This window comes from Petromyzon marinus, chromosome 58, assembly GCF_048934315.1.
Source record: "Petromyzon marinus isolate PM22_M1 ecotype Great Lakes invasive population chromosome 58, UKy_Petmar_22M1.pri1.0, whole genome shotgun sequence".
Taxonomy (NCBI): domain Eukaryota; kingdom Metazoa; phylum Chordata; class Hyperoartia; order Petromyzontiformes; family Petromyzontidae; genus Petromyzon; species Petromyzon marinus.
In genome coordinates, this window is record NC_133724.1 from 1,856,658 (window position 1) to 1,875,731 (window position 19,074).

Genomic DNA, 19,074 nt, shown 5'->3' on the forward strand with positions numbered 1-19,074 from the left:
TTTATTATTTTATTCTCGTTCTACGTGACTTTACCGAAAGAACCAAAGAAAAATGTTGTTTTGTTTTGGGTGATTTATTTACCTTTCTTGAACTTTGCACTGCTATCGTGTGTTTTGTGTACTGTTTGTTGTTGTTGTTGTAGCCCGTGACCCGACTGGACATCTGTGACGAAAGAGCGTTGAGCGCATCGGAAACCATCCCCATCCTACCAGGCATAGCCTACTGTGGTGTAAACTTCTTTCTCACAAGCGACCTGGCCACGGATGACGAAGTGGCCAATCACTGTGACATCGTTAAGAGCAGCTCCGCTCACCAAAGCCTTCGCTCCTCACTAAAAAAAAAACCTCACTTATTATTCCCCGAGCTCAGCCCCCACGACACCCCCCCCCCCCCCACTTAATCTCCCCGTCATAGCCACCACCACTGTTCGCTCTTCACATTCTCATTACACGGCTCTCACTCATCAACCATTCATTCAATTCATTCAAATCATTCAATCCATTCGTCGTCATCATCATTTGCTGTCATCAATGTCGCTGTCAACGAATTTTACGCATCACCGCAGATTCGCCCCCATCGCTCCCTCTCGTCTCTTTCATTCAACTCGTTGGTCCCATATAAGTGTTAAAATTTGTTTTAAAGCACCCTCTATAACAATGGGGTTTTACCCTTTCTGGCAATATATTTTGAAACTGGCTAAACACATTCCTGCGGAGGGAGCTGGTAGTAGGAACGTTGGGTTGCTCGGTCAATGGCCAGGGTCAACGGCACCACCACGTGGTGTATTCCGCACAATATGCCCGACTGTGAGGGCGGGCACAAGCCGACGTGAGTAGGTTAAACGTTGAGTTTTAGAAGGGCACCACGGGGTGACCAGCCCCTCCCCACCCAGCCCCACCCCTCCCACCCCCCACCCAGCCCCTCCCTCCCCACCCAGCCCCTTCCTCACCACCCAGCCTCTCCCCACCCTCCCCAGCCCCTCCCTCACCACCCTCACCACCCAGCCCCTCCCTCCCCACCCAGCCCCACCCTCACCACCCAGCCCCTCCCCACCCTCCCCTCTCCACCCAGCCCCACCCCTCCCATTTTTGGATGCACGACGGACGGACACAACAATGATCCCCTGTGGGCTGGTGGTGTAGTAACCAGGAGGTTCCTACCAGTACCAGTGTTGGACACCTTTTGAAGCATCCTGTGACAACCCTGTGTCCCTGTCACCGCCTGCTGCATCGATTCCTCGCCTTTAGATTTCACGCGCAATCGATTCCACCAGGCGATTCGATTATTGTGACGTCACATGGTGGTGGGGGGGGTGAAGTCGCCCGCTTCCGTGTACAGTGTGGACTGTCGGTTGTAGCTCTCTGTTGTTGTTGCTGCTGTTGTTGCTGCTGTTGTTGCTGCTGCTGCTGTTGTTGCTGCTGTTGTTGCTGCTGTTGTTGTTGCTGCTGTTGCTGTTGTTGTTGCTGCTGCTGTTGTTGTTGCTGCTGTTGTTGTTGCTGCTGTTGTTGCTGCTGTTGTTGTTGCTGCTGTTGTTGCTGCTGTTGTTGCTGCTGTTGTTGTTGCTGTTGTTGTTGTTGCTGCTGCTGTTGTTGCTGCTGTTGTTGCTGTAGCAACTGTTCTCTTACGGCTGTTTGTTTTCAAGAGCGGCTGCTTTTGGTGTTGTATCTGTCACATTGTAGCTGCTTGGAAGCTGTAGCAGCTGTTGCTGTAGTAGCTGTGTGTTGCTGCTGCTGTAGTAGTAGCTGTGTGTTGCTGCTGTAGTAGTAGTAGCTGTGTGTTGCTGCTGTTGTTGCTGTAGCAACTGTTCTCTTAGGGCTGTTTGTTTTCAAGAGCGGCTGCTTTTGGTGTTGTATCTGTCACATTGTAGCTGCTTGGAAGCTGTAGCAGCTGTTTCTGCTGTTGCTGTAGTAGCTGTGTGTTGCTGCTGCTGTAGTAGTAGCTGTGTGTTGCTGCTGTTGCTGTAGTAGCTGTGTTGTAGTAGTAGCTGTGTGTTGCAGCTGTAGTAGTAGCTGTGTGTTGCTGCTGTAGTAGTAGCAGCTGTGTGTTGCTGCTATTGCTGTAGTAGTAGTAGTAGCTGTGTGTTGCTGCTGTTGCTGTAGTAGCAGTTGTGTGTTGCTGCTGTTGCTGTAGTAGTAGCAGCTGTGTTTTGCTGCTGTAGTAGTAGCAGCTGTGTGTTTCTGCTGTTGCTGTAGTAGTAGCAGCTGTGTTTTGCTGCTGTAGTAGTAGCAGCTGTGTGTTGCTGCTGTTGCTGTAGTAGTAGCAGCAGTGTGTTGTTGCTGTAGTAGTAGCAGCTGTGTTTTGCTGTTGTCGATGTTCCTGTAGTAGCTGTGTGCTGCTGTCGTCGTTGCTGTTTGTGCTGCTGTAGCTGCTGCTGCTGCAGCAGCTGTCGAGGGGCAGCTATGCCACTGTTAGTAGGGGGAGAGGCATTGGGCGCGTGCCCCTCCACTCGGAGCTTCATTGAGAAATACGGGGCCGGCTACCAGGTGCAATGTGTGCTGTGTGTGTGATGTGTGAGCTGTGTGTGCTGTGTGAGCTGTGTGTGCTGTGTGTGTGGTTGCTGTGTGTGTGCTGTGTTTGTGTGTGCTATGTGTGTGTGCTGTGTGTGAGCTGTGTGTGTGCTGTGTCTGCGTGTGCTGTGTGTGCTGTGTGCTATGTGTACTGTGTGTTGTGTGTGCTGTGTCTGTGTGCTGTGTGTGCGTGGTTGCTGTGTGTGTGAGCTGTGTGTTTGCTGTGTGTGTGTGTGCTTGCTGTGTGTGTGTGGTTGCTGTGTGTGTGGTTACTATGTGTGGTTGCTGTGTGTGAGCTGTGTGTGAGCAGCTGTGTGTGTGGTTGCTGTGTATGCGAGCTGTGTGTGTGTGGTTGCTGTGTGTGTGTGAGCTGTGTGTGTGTGTGGTTGCTGTGTATGTGAGCTGTGTGTGTGAGCTGCTGTGTGTGTGGTTGCTGTGTATGTGAGCTGTGTGTGTGAGCTGCTGTGTGTGTGGTTGCTGTGTATGTGAGCTGTGTGTGTGAGCTGTGTGTGTTAGCTGTGTGAGCTGTGTGTGGTTGCTGTGTGTGCTTGCCGTGTATGTGAGCTGTGTGTGGTTACTGTATGTGAGCTGTGTGTGAGCTGTGTGTGTGGTTGCTGTGTGTGTGGTTGCTGCGTATGTGAGCTGTGTGTGTGTGGTTACTGTATGTGTGAGCTGTGTGTGTGTGGTTGCTGTATGTGCTGTGTGTGTGTGCCGTGTGTGAGCTGTGTGTGTGAGCTGTGTGAGCTGTGTGTGTGTGGTTGCTGTGTGTGCTAGCTGTGTGAGCTGTGTGTGTGTGGTTGCTGTGTGTGCTGTGTGTGTGAGCTGTGTGTGTGTGCTGTTTGTGTGTGCTGTGTGTGAGCTTTGTGCTGTGTGTGTGTGCTGTGTGTGAGCTGTGTGTGTGCTGTGTGTGTGCTGTGTGTGTGAGCTGTGTGAGCTGTGTGCTGTGTGTGTGCTGTGTGTGTGAGCTGTGTGTGTGGTTGCTGTGTGTGTGGTTACTATATGTGTGAGCTGTGTGTGAGCTGTGTGTGTGCTGTGTGTGTGAGCTGTGTGTGAGCTGTGTGTGTGAGCTGTGTGTGTGGTTGCTGTGTGTGTGGTTACTATATGTGTGAGCTGTGTGTGAGCTGTGTGTGTGCTGTGTGTGTGTGCTGTGTGTGAGCTGTGTGTGTGGTTACTGTGTGTGTGCTGTGTATGTGAGCTGTGTGTGTGTGCTGTGTGTGTGAGCTGTGTGTGTGCTGTGTGTGTGGTTACTGTGTGTGTGGTTACTGTGTGTGTGGTTACTGTATGTGTGTGCTGTGTGTGAGCTGTGTGTGTGCTGTGTGTGTGCTGTGTGTGTGTGCTGTGTGTGTGTGCTGTGTGTGTGCTGTGTGTGAGCTGTGTGTGTGTGCTGTGTGTGAGCTGTGTGTGTGTGCTGTGTGTGAGCTGTGTGTGTGTGCTGTGTGTGTGAGCTGTGTGTGTGAGCTGTGTGTGTGTGCTGTGTGTGTGAGCTGTGTGTGTGCTGTGTGTGTGCTGTGTGTGAGCTGTGTGTGTGAGCTGTGTGTGTGCTGTGTGTGTGAGCTGTGTGTGTGGTTACTGTGTGTGTGTGCTGTGTGTGTGCTGTGTGTGTGAGCTGTGTGTGTGTGCTGTGTGTGTGCTGTGTGTGTGCTGTGTGTGTGTGCTTTGTGTCTGCTGTGTGTGTGTGTGTGTGCTGTGTGTGAGCTGTGTGTGTGTGCTGTGTGTGTGAGCTGTGTGTGTGAGCTGTGTGTGTGTGCTGTGTGTGTGCTGTGTGTGTGAGCTGTGTGTGTGTGCTGTGTGTGTGAGCTGTGTGTGTGCTGTGTGTGTGAGCTGTGTGTGTGTGCTGTGTGTGAGCTGTGTGTGTGGTTACTGTGTGTGTGTGCTGTGTGTGGTTACTGTGTGTGTGTGCTGTGTGTGTGAGCTGTATGTGCTGTGTGTGTGTGCTGTGTGTGTGCTGTGTGTGTGCTGTGTGCGTGCTGTGTGCGAGCTGTGTGTGAGCTGTGTGTGTGGTTACTGTGTGTGTGTGCTGTGTGTGGTTACTGTGTGTGTGTGCTGTGTGTGTGTGCTGTGTGTGTGGTTACTGTGTGTGTGGTTACTGTGTGTGTGCTGTGTATGTGAGCTGTGTGTGTGTGCTGTGTGTGTGAGCTGTGTGTGTGGTTACTGTGTGTGTGGTTACTGTGTGTGTGGTTACTGTGTGTGTGTGCTGTGTGTGTGAGCTGTGTGTGTGCTGTGTGTGTGCTGTGTGTGTGTGCTGTGTGTGTGCTGTGTGTGTGCTGTGTGTGAGCTGTGTGTGTGTGTGTGCTGTGTGTGAGCTGTGTGTGTGTGCTGTGTGTGTGAGCTGTGTGTGTGAGCTGTGTGTGTGTGCTGTGTGTGTGAGCTGTGTGTGTGCTGTGTGTGTGCTGTGTGTGAGCTGTGTGTGTGAGCTGTGTGTGTGCTGTGTGTGTGAGCTGTGTGTGTGGTTACTGTGTGTGTGTGCTGTGTGTGTGCTGTGTGTGTGTGCTGTGTGTGTGTGCTGTGTGTGTGCTGTGTGTGTGCTGTGTGTCTGCTGTGTGTGTGTGTGCTGTGTGTGAGCTGTGTGTGTGTGCTGTGTGTGTGAGCTGTGTGTGTGAGCTGTGTGTGTGTGCTGTGTGTGTGCTGTGTGTGTGAGCTGTGTGTGTGTGCTGTGTGTGTGAGCTGTGTGTGTGAGCTGTGTGTGTGCTGTGTGTGTGAGCTGTGTGTGTGTGCTGTGTGTGAGCTGTGTGTGTGGTTACTGTGTGTGTGTGCTGTGTGTGGTTACTGTGTGTGTGTGCTGTGTGTGTGAGCTGTATGTGCTGTGTGTGTGTGCTGTGTGTGTGCTGTGTGTGTGCTGTGTGCGTGCTGTGTGCGAGCTGTGTGTGAGCTGTGTGTGTGGTTACTGTGTGTGTGCTGTGTGTGGTTACTGTGTGTGTGTGCTGTGTGTGTGCTCTGTGTGTGAGCTGTGTGTGTGTGTGCTGTGTGTGTGCTGTGTGTGCTTGCTGTGTGTGTGCTGTGTGTGAGCTGTGTGTGCTGTGTGTGAGCTGTGTGTGTGCTGTGTGTGTGCTGTGTGTGAGCTGTGTGTGTGTGCTGTGTGTGAGCTGTGTGTGTGTGCTGTGTGTGTGAGCTGTGTGTGTGCTGTGTGTGCTTGCTGTGTGTTCTAGGCCGACGCTGCTGCCCTGAGGGCCCAGCCCGTCCGCACTGTGGGCCCCGAGGGCCTCGTCTACGTCCACCAGGGAGAGATGGCGGCAACTGAGCCCACAGACGGTACTCACCACCACTCACCACCACTCACCACCACTCACCATCACTCACCACCACTCACCATCACTAACGGTACTCACCACCACTCACCACCACTCACCATCACTCACCACCACTCACCATCACTCACGGTACTCACCACCACTCACCACCACTCACCATCACTCACCACCACTCACCACCACTCACCATCACTCACCATCACTCACCACCACTCACCATCACTAACGGTACTCACCACCACTCACCACCACTCACCATCACTCACCATCACTCACGGTACTCACCACCACTCACCATCACTCACCATCACTCACGGTACTCACCACCACTCACCACCACTCACCATCACTCAGCACCACTCACCATCACTCACGGTACTCACCACCACTCACCATCACTCACGGTACTCACCACCACTCACCATCACTCACCACCACTCACGGTACTCACCACCACTCACCACCACTGACGGTACTCACCACCACTCACCACCACTGACGGTACTCACCACCACTGACGGTACTCACCACCACTGACGGTACTCACCACCACTGACGGCACTCACCACCACTCACCACCACTCACCACCACTGACGGTACTCACCACCACTGACGGTACTCACCACCACAGACGGTACTCACCACCACTGACGGTACTCACCACCACTGACGGCACTCACCACCACTCACCACCACTGACGGTACTCACCACCACTCACCACCACTGACGGTACTCACCACCACAGACGGTACTCACCACCACTGACGGTACTCACCACCACTGACGGTACTCACCACCACTCACCACCACTGACGGTACTCACCACCACTGACGGTACTCACCACCACTCACCACCACTCACCACCACTGACGGTACTCACCACCACTGACGGCACTCACCACCACTCGCCACCACTCACCACCACTGACGGTACTCACCACCACTGACGGTACTCACCACCACTGACGGTACTCACCACCTCTGACGGTACTCACCACCACTGACGGTACTCACCACCACAGACGGTACTCACCACCACTGACGGTACTCACCACCACAGACGGTACTCACCACCACTGACGGTACTCACCACCACTGACGGTACTCACCACCACTCGCCACCACAGATGGTACTCACCACCACAGACGGTACTCACCACCACTGAGAGTACTCACCACCACAGACGGTACTCACCACCACAGACGGTACTCACCACCACTGAGAGTACTCACCACCACTGACGGTACTCACCACCACTGACGGTACTCACCACCACTCGCCACCACAGATGGTACTCACCACCACTCACCACCACTCACCACCACTGAGAGTACTCACCACCTCTGATGGTACTCACCACCACTGACGGTACTCACCACCACTGACGGTACTCACCACCACTGACGGTACTCACCACCACTGACGGTACTCACCACCTCTGATGGTACTCACCACCACTGACGGTACTCACCACCACTGACGGTACTCACCACCACTGACAGTACTCACCACCACTGACGGTACTCACCACCACTGACGGTACTCACCACCACTGACGGTACTCACTATCACAGACGGTACTCACCACCTCTGATGGTACTCACCACCACAGACGGTACTCACCACCACAGACGGTACTCACCACCACTCACCACCACTGACGGTACTCACCACCACAGACGGTACTCACCACCACTGACAGTACTCACTATCACAGACGGTACTCACCACCTCTGATGGTACTCACCACCACTGACGGTACTCACTATCACAGACGGTACTCACCACCTCTGATGGTACTCACCACCACTGACGGTACTCACCACCTCTGATGGTACTCACCACCACTGACAGTACTCACTATCACAGACGGTACTCACCACCTCTGACGGTACTCACCACCACAGACGGTACTCACCACCACAGACGATACTCACCACCACTGACGGTACTCACCACCACTGACGGTACTCACCACCACTGACGGTACTCACCCCACAGACGGTACTCACCACCACAGACGGTACTCACCACCACTGAGGGAACTCACCACCACTGACGGTACTCACCACCACAGAAGGTACTCACCACCACTGAGAGTACTCACCCCACAGACGGTACTCACCACCACTGACGGTACTCACCACCACTGACGGTACTCACCACCACTGATGGTACTCACCACCACAGACGGTACTCACCACCACAGAAGGTACTCACCACCACTGAGAGTACTCACCCCACAGACGGTACTCACCCCACAGACGGTACTCACCACCACAGAAGGTACTCACCACCACTGAGAGTACTCACCCCACAGACGGTACTCACCACCACTGATGGTACTCACCACCACAGACGGTACTCCCCACCACAGACGGTACTCACCACCACTGACAGTACTCACCACCACTCACCACCACTGACGGTACTCACCACCACTCACCACCACTGACGGTACTCACCACCACTCACCACCACTGACGGTACTCACCACCACTGACGGCACTCACCACCACAGACGGTACTCACCACCACTGACGGTACTCACCACCACTGACGGCACTCACCACCACTCACCACCACTCACCACCACTGACGGTACTCACCACCACTGACGGTACTCACCACCACTGACGGTACTCACCCCACTCTGGGCTGTTGTTGTTGTTGCCGTCCCTCACCCCAGATGCCGCATGGCTGCTGGGCTCGGAGGAGGCCACAACGTGCCATCTGGTGGTGCTGCGCCATAGCGGTGAGGGTGCGCCCCGATATCCGCCGCCCTCTTATCCGCTCACCCTGTGAACCGCAATTCCGAACTATCACCGCCGTCCTCGTCATCAGCCGCGGCCAATCCGCCGCTGGATGGAGGTCTCCCTCACCCATGCCACCGGCGGCCAACGTCACTCGCGATTCCCGCGGGGCGCCACCCCAGACGCTCCGTCTCGCGGATGACGCGTCGCGTCCCTCGGCTGCCACTCCCGGCATCGTGTTCTGTTTTTTAAATGTATATATATACGCGTGTGTTTTTATTGCAACACAACGCGAGCACGGCACATCCACCACGCCCGGGGGGGGGCCTTCGGCGAAGGGGGCGCAGAGAATCCGCGGATTCTCCCGTTGTCGTTCTCGACCGTCGCCCATCCTCGTCGCCCAACCTCATCGCACCTCCTCGTCGCACCTCTTCGTCAACCATCCTCGTCGCCCATCCTCGTCCCACCTCCTCGTCGCACCTCCTCCCCTTCCTGAGCCGCCGCGGCGCGTCCAGCGGCGGCCGCAGCCTCGGCCCGGCAGTCGGTTGAGGCTACGAGGTGGGGGGGAGGATGACGACCCCCCCCCCCCCCCCCCACTGTGCGTGTCGTGCAGGCAGTGGGGCCGTGTGCCTGGGCCACTTTGACGGGAGCGGCACCGCGCCGGGAGCGAGGGCGGTGGTGGACCACGTGCTCGCTCTGTCACCCACGCAGTCGCCCGGCCGGTGCCTCCTCACCCCCACCGATCAGAGCACAGCCTCACCATAGCTCCTCACCATCGCTCCTCACCCTCGCCATCGCTCCTCACCCTCGCCATAGCTCCTCACCCTCGCCATAGCTCCTCACCCTCGTCATCTCTAGCTCACCCTCACCATCGCTCCTCACCATCGCTTCTCACTCTCACTATCGCTCCTCACCATTACAGTCCCTAGGCCATGCTCACCATCCCTCCTCACCCACGCACAACCTCACCCTGTCTTTCTCACCCGGCCACCCTCACCATCCCTAACCCAGCCTCTATCACCCTGTCTCACTCTCCACCCTCCAGGCTCCCTTATCCCCTCTCTCCCTCCCCATGACTCTCTCCTCATGTCTCCCTCTCCTCCTCTCTCCCTCCCCATGTCTCTCCTCCCATCTCTCCCTCCCCATGTCTCTCCCTCCCCATGTCTCTCCTCCCATCTCTCCCTCCCCATGTCTCTCTCCCCATGTCTCTCTCCCCATGTCTCTCCCTCCCCATCTCTCCCTCCCCATGTCTCTCTCCCCATGTCTCTCTCCCCATGTCTCTCCCCCCCATCTCTCCCTCCCCATGTCTCTCTCCCCATGTCTCTCCCTCCCCATGTCTCTTCCCCCCATCTCTCCTCCCATCTCTCTCTTCCCATCTCTCCTCCCATCTCTCTCCTCCCATCTCTCTCTCCCCATGTCTCTCTCCCCATCTCTCCATCTCCTCCTCTCTCTCGCCATGTCTCCCTCGCCCCCTCTCCCTCTACTCCCCGTGAGTGTCCCGTGCGTGATCCTTCTATCCCGATGCTGGCCGGGTGCTGTAGGTTGGAGCTGCACGTGATTGGAGGCTTTGAAGATGAGAGGGGCATCTCTCAGCGCCTCACCCTCGACGTGCTGGGTGAGCCTTGCCCTCGCCTCACTCACCGCACTCACCGCACTCACCTCACTCACCTCACTCACCACACTCACATCACTCACCTCACTCACCACACTCACCCCACTCACCGCACTCACCTCACTCACCCTACTCGCCGCACTCGCCTCACTCGCCACACTCACCCTACTCACCACACTCACCTCACTCACCACAGTCGCTACACTCACCCCACTCACCACACTCATCCTACTCACCGTACTCACCGTATTCGCCACACTCGCCACACTCACCTCACTCACACTACTCACCGCAGTCACCACACTCACCACACTCACCACACTCACCACACTCACCTCACTCACCCTACTCGCCAAACTTGCCACACTCACCGCACTCACCCTACCTCACCTCACTCACCTCACTCACCCTACTCACCACAAACGCCACACTCGCCACACTCACCCTACTCACCACACTCACCACACTCACCTCACTCACCCTACTCACCGCACTCGTCACACTCGCCACACTCACCCTACTCACCACACTCACCACACTCACCTCACTCACCGCACTCGCCACACTCACCTCACTCGCCACACTCGCCACACTCGCCGCACTCACCCTACTCACCTCAATCACCCTACTCACCTCACTCACCTCACTCGCCACACTCACCCTACTCACCACACTCGCCACACTCACCTCGCTCACCGCACTCACCACACTCACCCTACTCACCACACTCGCCACACTCGCCACACTCACCACACTCACCTCATTCACCACACTCACCGCACTCACCCTACTCACCCCACTCACCGCACTCGCCACACTCGCCACACTCACCACACTCACCTCACTCACCTCACTCACCACACTCACCGCACTCACCGCAGTCGCCACACTCACCACACTCACCTCACTCACCGCAGTCGCCGCACTCACCACACTCACCTCACTCACCCTACTCACCACACTCACCGGACTCACCTCACTCACCACACTCACCACACTCACCTCAATCACCCTACTCTCCTCACTCACTGCACTCACCGCACTCACCGCAGTCGCCACACTCACCACACTCACCTCACTCACCACACTGTCCTCACTCACCGCACTCACCACACTCACCACACTCACCTCAATAACCCTACTCACCGTACTCACCTCACTCTCCATACTCACCACACTCACCTCAATCACCCTACTCACCGTACTCACCTCACTCTCCACACTCACCACACTCACTGCACTCGCCACACTCGCCACACTCGCCACTGGGATGGGTGCTCGTGAACAGTGCTTGCCCCAAAAGTCTGGTAAGTCTATGAGGGGGATCTTCGTCTTTGTGTATTTGTCTCTTCAGATGCGTTCAGCCAGCAGAAGGAAGAAATCCACCTCGTCACGTTCTGTGCCTCTGGTAGGAACCAGACTGTACGTGTGTGTGTCTGAGAGACGGTGGACGAGAGGGAGAGAGTTTGTGAGTGTGTGAGAGTGTGTGTGAGAGTGTGTCTGAGAGTGTGTGTGAGAGTGTGTGTGAGAGTGTGTGTGAGGTTGTGTGTGAGAGTGTGTGTGAGAGTGTGTGTGAGGTTGTGTGTGAGAGTGTGTGTGAGGTTGTGTGTGAGAGTGTGTGTGAGAGTGTGTGAGAGAGTGTGTGAGTGTGTTTAAGATGATTCATACATGCTCTGTGTGCGATGTATCTGCGTGTGTAAGATTGTTCATGCGTGCTATGTGTCTGCGTGCGTGTGTGTAAGATTGTTCATGCGTGCTGTGTGTCTGTGTGCATGTGTGTAAGATTGTTTATGCGTACTGTGTATCTGTATGTGTAAGATTCTTCATGCATGATGCGCGTGCTGTGTGTAAGATTCTTCATGTATGCTGTGTGTGTGTATCTGTGTGTAAGATTTTTCATGTGTACTGTGTGTGCTGTGTGTCTGTGTGTGTAAGATTCTTCACGTGTGCTGTGTGTGTGTGTGTGTAAGATTCTTCATGTGTGCTGTGCGTGCTGTGTCTGTGTGTAAGATTCTTCATGCGTGCTGTGCGTGCTGTGTATCTGTGTGTAAGATTCTTCATGCGTGCTGTGCGTTGTGTGCTGTGTGTCTGTGTGTGTGTAAGATTCTTCATGCGTGCTGTGTGTGCTGTGTGTCTGTGTGTGTGTAAGATTCTTCATGTGTACTGTGTGTGCTGTGTGTCTGTGTGTGTGTAAGATTCTTCATGTGTGCTGTGCGTGCTGTGTGTGTGTGTAAGATTGTTCATGCGTGCTGTGTGTGCTGTGTGTAAGATTTTTCATGTGTACTGTGTGCTGTGTGTGTGTGTAAGATTCTTCATGTGTGCTGTGTGTCTGTGTGTGTGTAAGATTCTTCATGTGTGCTGTGCGTGCTGTGTCTGTGTGTGTGTGTAAGATTCTTCATGCGTGCTGTGCGTGCTGTGTATCTGTGTGTGTAAGATTCTTCATGCGTGCTGTGCGTGCTGTGTATCTGTGTGTGTAAGATTCTTCATGCGTGCTGTGCGTTGTGTGCTGTGTGTCTGTGTGTGTGTAAGATTCTTCATGCGTGCTGTGTGTGCTGTGTGTAAGATTTTTCATGTGTACTTTGTGCTGTGTGTGTGTGTAAGATTCTTCATGTGTGCTGTGTGTCTGTGTGTATGTGTGTAAGGTTCTTCATGTGTGCTGTGCGTGCTGTGTCTGTGTGTGTGTGTAAGATTCTTCATGCGTGCTGTGCGTGCTGTGTATCTGTGTGTGTAAGATTCTTCATGTGTGCTGTGTGTGCTGTGTGTGTAAGATTCTTCATGCGTGCTGTGCGTGCTGTGTGTCTTTATGTGTTGTGCTGCCGCTGTGCTGCAGAACTGAATGACGAGCTGCGGGAAGGACACCACTGGCCCGTGATCTACGGCATCGGTTAGACTCCCAACCCAGCCTCCTCACCCATGTGTGACACAGAGTGTGTGTCGCGTCTGCGTGTGACACACACAGAGTGTGTCGTGATACTGAAGATGGAAGGACAACTGACGATTTATAACGAATACTAATGATCAATAATCAATACTAATTATCAATAATGAATACTAATGATCAATAATAATAATGGATGCTAACGATTAACAATTGATACTAACGATTAACAATGATTACTAATGAATACTAATGATCAATAGTGAATACTACTGATCGATTTATAACGAATACTAATTATCAATAATGATCGATAATGAATACTAATGATCAATAATGAAAACGAATTATCAATATTGCATACTAATGATCAATAACAAATACTAATGATCAATAACAAATACTAATGATCAATAACGAATACTAATGATAATGATCAATAATGAATGCTAATGATCAATAATTAATACTAATGATCACCTAGCCGATGCGTGTGCTCAGTGATAATGACACTTTCCTGCTGCCGCGCAGCAGAAGACTTGGCCCACTAAGTCAACGTCAATCAAACTCCGCCCATCGTTGTAAATAAATGCAACTACTGTACTGTAGAGACTTTCACGTGGATTTCGGATTAACCGGAGCAACATATTTGTTCGCTTGAAGCACGCGAAATGTAATAAACATTTTCAAGAATAACAATGTGTTACTGTTTTTAGATTATTAATTTGGACTCGAGAGAAAATCCACGAGTCATTAACTCGTGTCTAAATCGCAGGCTCCGCGTGGTTAATCCGCAAATCGGAAAAACCGCACGCGGATAATCTGAGTATCGGCTGCAGTTTAATAGTTTAAAGGTCGTTTAGTTTTAATCCTGTGTAAACGAGCCGAATCGCAACAACAGCGGCAATAATCGTAACTCGTGGTGCGTGTGTTGGCTCCGCGTGCCGTAGCTGTGGATGTCCGCGCGGGATCTCTGTTCAGGGCCCGGTTTCCAGACAAGGGTCCCGACCGGGCCTTGAGGAACTCCAGAAACCACGGTGACAACAAGGTGAGCGGTGGCATTCATTTCTTCGAGAGGCTCCGCCGCGTGCCAGGCACCTCGCCGATGACTTACGCAGGAGAGTCCTGGCCGGGTCCCCACGCTCGTCGCGTCCTTAGTTTACAATCTTTGGTTCTTTCGGTAAGGTCACGTAGGTAGACTTTACCGAGAGAACCAAAGAGTATGGATTCCTGCAGTCACGAAAGCTTCAAATCAAGATCGTCCTTAGTTTAGTTTGTTGTCCACCACCCCGCACCTGCGATTAGCCACGGTTGGCTACTTACGGTACGAAAGAAGTTCAACGGACATACATAGACTCACACAGAGACCCATAGACCCACACAGAGACCCATAGACCCACACAGAGACCCATAGACTCACACAGAGACCCATAGACTCACACAGAGACCCATAGACTCACAGAGACCCATAGACACACAGAGACCCATAGACCCACACAGAGACCCATAGACTCACATAGACCCATAGACTCACACAGAGACCCATAGACTCAGAGACCCATAGACACACAGAGACCCATAGACTCACACTGAGACCCATAGACTCACACAGAGACCCATCGACTCGCACAGAGACCCATAGACCCACACAGAGACCCATAGACTCACACAGAGACCCATAGACCCACACAGAGACCCATAGACTCACACAGAGACCCATAGACCCACACAGAGCCCCATAGACTCACACAGAGACCCATAGACTCACACAGAGACCCATAGTTGTCATTCCCCCGCACCTCCGATTAGCGCGGTTGGCTACGTACGGTGCGAAAGAAGTTCAACACGCACATATACTCGCACAGAGACCCATAGACCCACACAGAGACCCATAGACTCACACAGACACCCATAGACCCACACAGAGACCCATAGACTCACACAGACACCCATAGACCCACACAGAGACCCGTAGTTTGTTGTCCTTCCCCCGCGCCTCCAATTAGCCACAGTTGGCTACGTACGATGCTAAAGATGTATGTACATTGCGCTTAGCACAGCAGCGCCACCGTTCCACAACCAAATTCAAATTTTACTGTGATCCCAAACACTCGTCAATGGAACTGACCGACCGACCAATGCGATAGCAGTTGAACGTACGTACATGCGCGCGCCGGCCATCACAGGTGCTCGTCGACAGCACTTGCCCCATCCATTGTGTTAAAGGCTACACGGGGGGGGGGGTCTTTGTCTTTGCGTGTGGCGAGGCAGATGGGCGTGATGTACTGCAGGGCTAGTGGCGAGCTCACCGTGCAGCCCATCGTGTGGACGCGCTGGGACAACGTGACGCTGTGGCTCGTGCAGCCGGACGACGTGATCAGACAGGTCTCTCGCAGATCGCGCCCGAGTCATCACGGAGGTCATAAGGGGTCGTCGCAGCGGTCATCACGGGGACTATCATAGAGACTATCACAGTGGTCATCACAGGTCATCACAGACACTCACAGTGGTCATCACAGGTCATCACAAAGGTCATCACGGAGGTCATAAGGGGTCGTCGCAGCGGTCATCACAGATCACAGCGGTCATCACAGGTCATCACAAAGGGCATCACAAATGTCATCACAGAGGTCATAAGAGGCCATCACAGCGATCATCAGAATCAGAATCTTTACTTCTACTGGAAAAATCCGATGAGCTATCAATCTCTTTTTCACAGGTGTGCACATATATCCAGATCATCACAGATCATCACAGACCATCACAGACCATCTCAGTAATCACAGAGGTTATCACAGTGGTCATCACCGAGGTAATCGGAGGCCATTACAGAGGTCATGCTTTGGTTTTCTCCGGGCACTCCGGGTTGCTCCCACGTGTATACACACTCATTCATTGGCCGGGTTGCTCCCACGTGTATACACACTCATTCATTGGCCGGGTTGCTCCCACGTGTATACACACTCATTCATTGGCCGAGCTGCTCCCACGTGTACACACTCATTCATTGGCCGGGCTGCTCCCACGTGTATACACACTCATTCATTGGCCGGGCTGCTCCCACGTGTATACACATTCATTGGCCGATAGCGCCTTGATATAAAGAGGACCGCAGAGCTTGGGCTCACCGCGTGGCTGCTGCTACGCTCTTGCGTGGTTCCTCCCCCTGGCGCCTCTGAATCGCCCTCCCCCCTCCTCTCTTTCTCTCTCGTCAAGAGCGAGCAAGCACCGTGGCAGTGCGGCGTTGAGAGTTGATATAATTCTTGTTATTATTACTACTACTACTACGTGTGGGGTGTATCGTGTACCACGTGTCGTCTTGCGTCTCATCCAATGTGTCACGTCCCATGTCCCATGCGTGATATTGTGGTGACTTTCATGTCCCCCATAGCCCGTGTCCTACGCATCACGTCCCACATCTCACGTGTCCCGTCTGTCCCATGACCCTTGACCCTTGCATCACGTCCCGTGACCCACACGTCTGATCCCGTGACCCACACGTCTGATCCCGTGACCCACACGTCTGATCCCGTGACCCACACGTCTGATCGCGTGACCCACACGTCTGATCCCGTGACCCACACGTCTGATCCCGTGACCCACACGTCTGATCCCGTGACCCGCGTCACACGTGTCGTACTCCGTGTCTGACATCCCCCCCCCCCGCCCCCTGCCTCCCGTGTCTCTCTTCCGGTCCTCCCACCGCCAGTTCCTGTCCACGTCGCCGCTGGTAGAGCCCCCGGACTTTGCGGCGAACATGCGCCAGTTGATGCGCTTCATGCTGCTGCACCCCGAGCCCAGCGAGGCCATCTTCCCCGCTGGCGCGGCTCGCCGATACCGCCGGGGCCCCCGCGGATCCTGGCAGAGGGTCCCCTGAGGAGGGGCCCCGGTGGGCGTCCGGCACTCTGACGCAGCCACATCACCTACCGCCCCCCACTCTGTGTCAGCCAGTGACTGGGCCTCTCTCCTGCCCCAGCGCAGCTGCCACCGCCTGCACGCTCGAGCAGCAGCTCTGTGGTTCAGTCGCTCGATGCCAATGTGGAGGTCTCCTGCTGCTGCTGCTCGCCGCGACGAGAGAGGCCTTCAGCAGAGAGAGAGAGAGAGCTCGTGTCGTGTCGCTGTTCCTCCTCCTGCGATGTCGTTGAAAGAGCGCGCGGACCACAGTGGGTTTACTGTGCATGGTCCGTATTTTGGGTTGCGTAGCCACGATCACACTCCTGTGGGTTGTGTCTTTATGTTCGTGAAGGAGACGTGAATCATCGGCGTGTATTCCTGTTCTGATGATGCGGTTGATGGCCGGCAAGTTACACCCACAAACAATACGGAATCTTTATTTCGACTGCAGAAGGAATCCGACGAGCTTTAAAGCTCTTTTTCACACATGTCCAGTAGGGGCCGTTTAGAACGTTACAACAACGAGTGCAAAAAAAACGACAGTGAAACGTTTCAGAAAGGTAAACAATACTCTTTGTTTTTTTCGGTAAAGCACGTAGGTAAAATAAAAGAAAAGAAAACAAATTAAATCACGACGTTTCGGAGGCAACACAAGCTTCCGCCTTCAGGTGGAACAGTCAGCAGAATAGCTGTGCCAAGTGGGGAGCTGTTGAGACGACCGGGATTATATACAGGTGAGTGTACTGGCAGTCTACATTATAGACTGCCAGTACACTCACCAAACTTAATAACCAGGCTACAGTCTACATTATAGACTGCCAGTACACTCACCAAACTTAATAACCAGGCTACAGTCTACATTATAGACTGCCAGTACGCTCACCCAACTTAACCAGGCTACAGTCTACATTATAGACTGCCAGTACACTCACCAAACTTAATAACCAGGCTACAGTCTACATTATAGACTGCCAGTACACTCACCAAACTTAATAACCAGGCTACGGTCTACATTATAGACTGTGCCAGTACGCTCACCCAGCTTAATAACCAGGCTGCAGTCTACATTATAGACTGCCAGTACACTCACCAAACTTAATAACCAGGCTACGGTCTATATTATAGACTGCAACTACGCTCACCCAGTTTAATAACCAGGCTACAGTCTACATTATAGACTGCCAGTACGCTCACCCAGTTTAATAACCAGGCTACGGTCTACATTATAGACTGCCAGTACGCTCACTCAGCTTAATAACCTGGCTACAGTCTACATTAGTGGTTTTTATATTTTTATTCACTTTATTTATTATTATTTTATATCTACCGAAAGAAACAAAAAATATGAAGGTAAACATTTAAAATAAATAAGCTAAAAATTAACCATTTTTTTTACCAGGTAAGGCCTCGACTGAGCTACATAGCTCATTTTCCAGACGCAACCTGGCCATCACAGATAGAGGCTTGTCACCATCATCATCACCACGTGGAAATCTGTTACGGATGCGTTGCATTATTTAATCGTGCGTCTGGCACCAGGCTGGAGTGCAGTCCTCTGCCGCTGAGTAGTGACGGACTAACTCCAGCCGCTGAGTAACTACGGACTAACTCCACCCACTGAGTAGTGACGGACTAACTCCAGCCGCTGAGTAGTTACGGACTAACTAAAGCCACTGCCGCAACCAGGGGGAGGGGGGGTGTAGGTTGCAGGGTGTATGGGGTGTGTGGGATGTGGGGTGTGTGGGATGTGTGGGGTGTGTGGGATGTGTGGGGTGTGTGGGATGTGGGGTGTGTGGGATTTGGGGTGTGTGGGATGTGGGGTATGTGTGGTGTTGTGATTTGGGGTGTGTGTGGTGTGGTGATTTGTGCTGTGGGATGTGCGGCGGTGTTTACGATGGGACATATTCCGGGCCCGGTACTCCACCGTTACCTTTACAAATAAAGTATTTATTTTGTACGGACGCTCTGTGACCCCGCGTGTGTCTGCGTGCATGCAGCCCGTGACTGCCCCGGTCGGGAGCGGTGGTGCAGCGGTTAGCGCGCTCCGCAACGAATCCGGCGAGCCGAGTTCGATGCCCGCTAAATGGCACGGCTAACAACCAGTGACGGATTACCTGCACCGCCTCTTAGGGAGACAAAGGCGGCCGGGCGTGGTGCTCACCACCCAACAATCCTGC

General features: G+C 53.4%; 1 protein-coding gene across 1 annotated transcript; it reads left to right on the plus strand.

Moving 5' to 3' along the window:
* The first annotated feature begins 1,283 nt into the window (after window positions 1–1,283).
* NTAN1 (N-terminal asparagine amidase) lies at window positions 1,284–18,859 on the plus strand. The gene is made up of 10 exons (XM_032976104.2): window positions 1,284–2,484; window positions 5,655–5,757; window positions 8,450–8,515; window positions 9,127–9,235; window positions 10,055–10,128; window positions 11,480–11,533; window positions 12,956–13,009; window positions 13,954–14,051; window positions 15,275–15,388; window positions 16,713–18,859. Exons 1-10 carry the CDS (start codon window positions 2,401–2,403, stop codon window positions 16,878–16,880), a joined length of 924 nt encoding a protein of 307 aa, XP_032831995.1. The 5' UTR covers window positions 1,284–2,400; the 3' UTR covers window positions 16,881–18,859.
* The last annotated feature ends 215 nt before the right edge of the window (window positions 18,860–19,074 follow it).

Excerpts from the sequence above, each read along its gene's own strand:
- NTAN1 (XM_032976104.2), top strand. The coding sequence starts at position 2,401 with ATGCCACTGTTAGTAGGGGGAGAGGCATTGGGCGCGTGCCCCTCCACT. Across the intron at positions 5,758-8,449 it reads GGCAACTGAGCCCACAGACG|ATGCCGCATGGCTGCTGGGC; the intron begins GTACTCACCACC and ends CCCTCACCCCAG. Across the intron at positions 11,534-12,955 it reads CGTCACGTTCTGTGCCTCTG|AACTGAATGACGAGCTGCGG; the intron begins GTAGGAACCAGA and ends GCTGTGCTGCAG.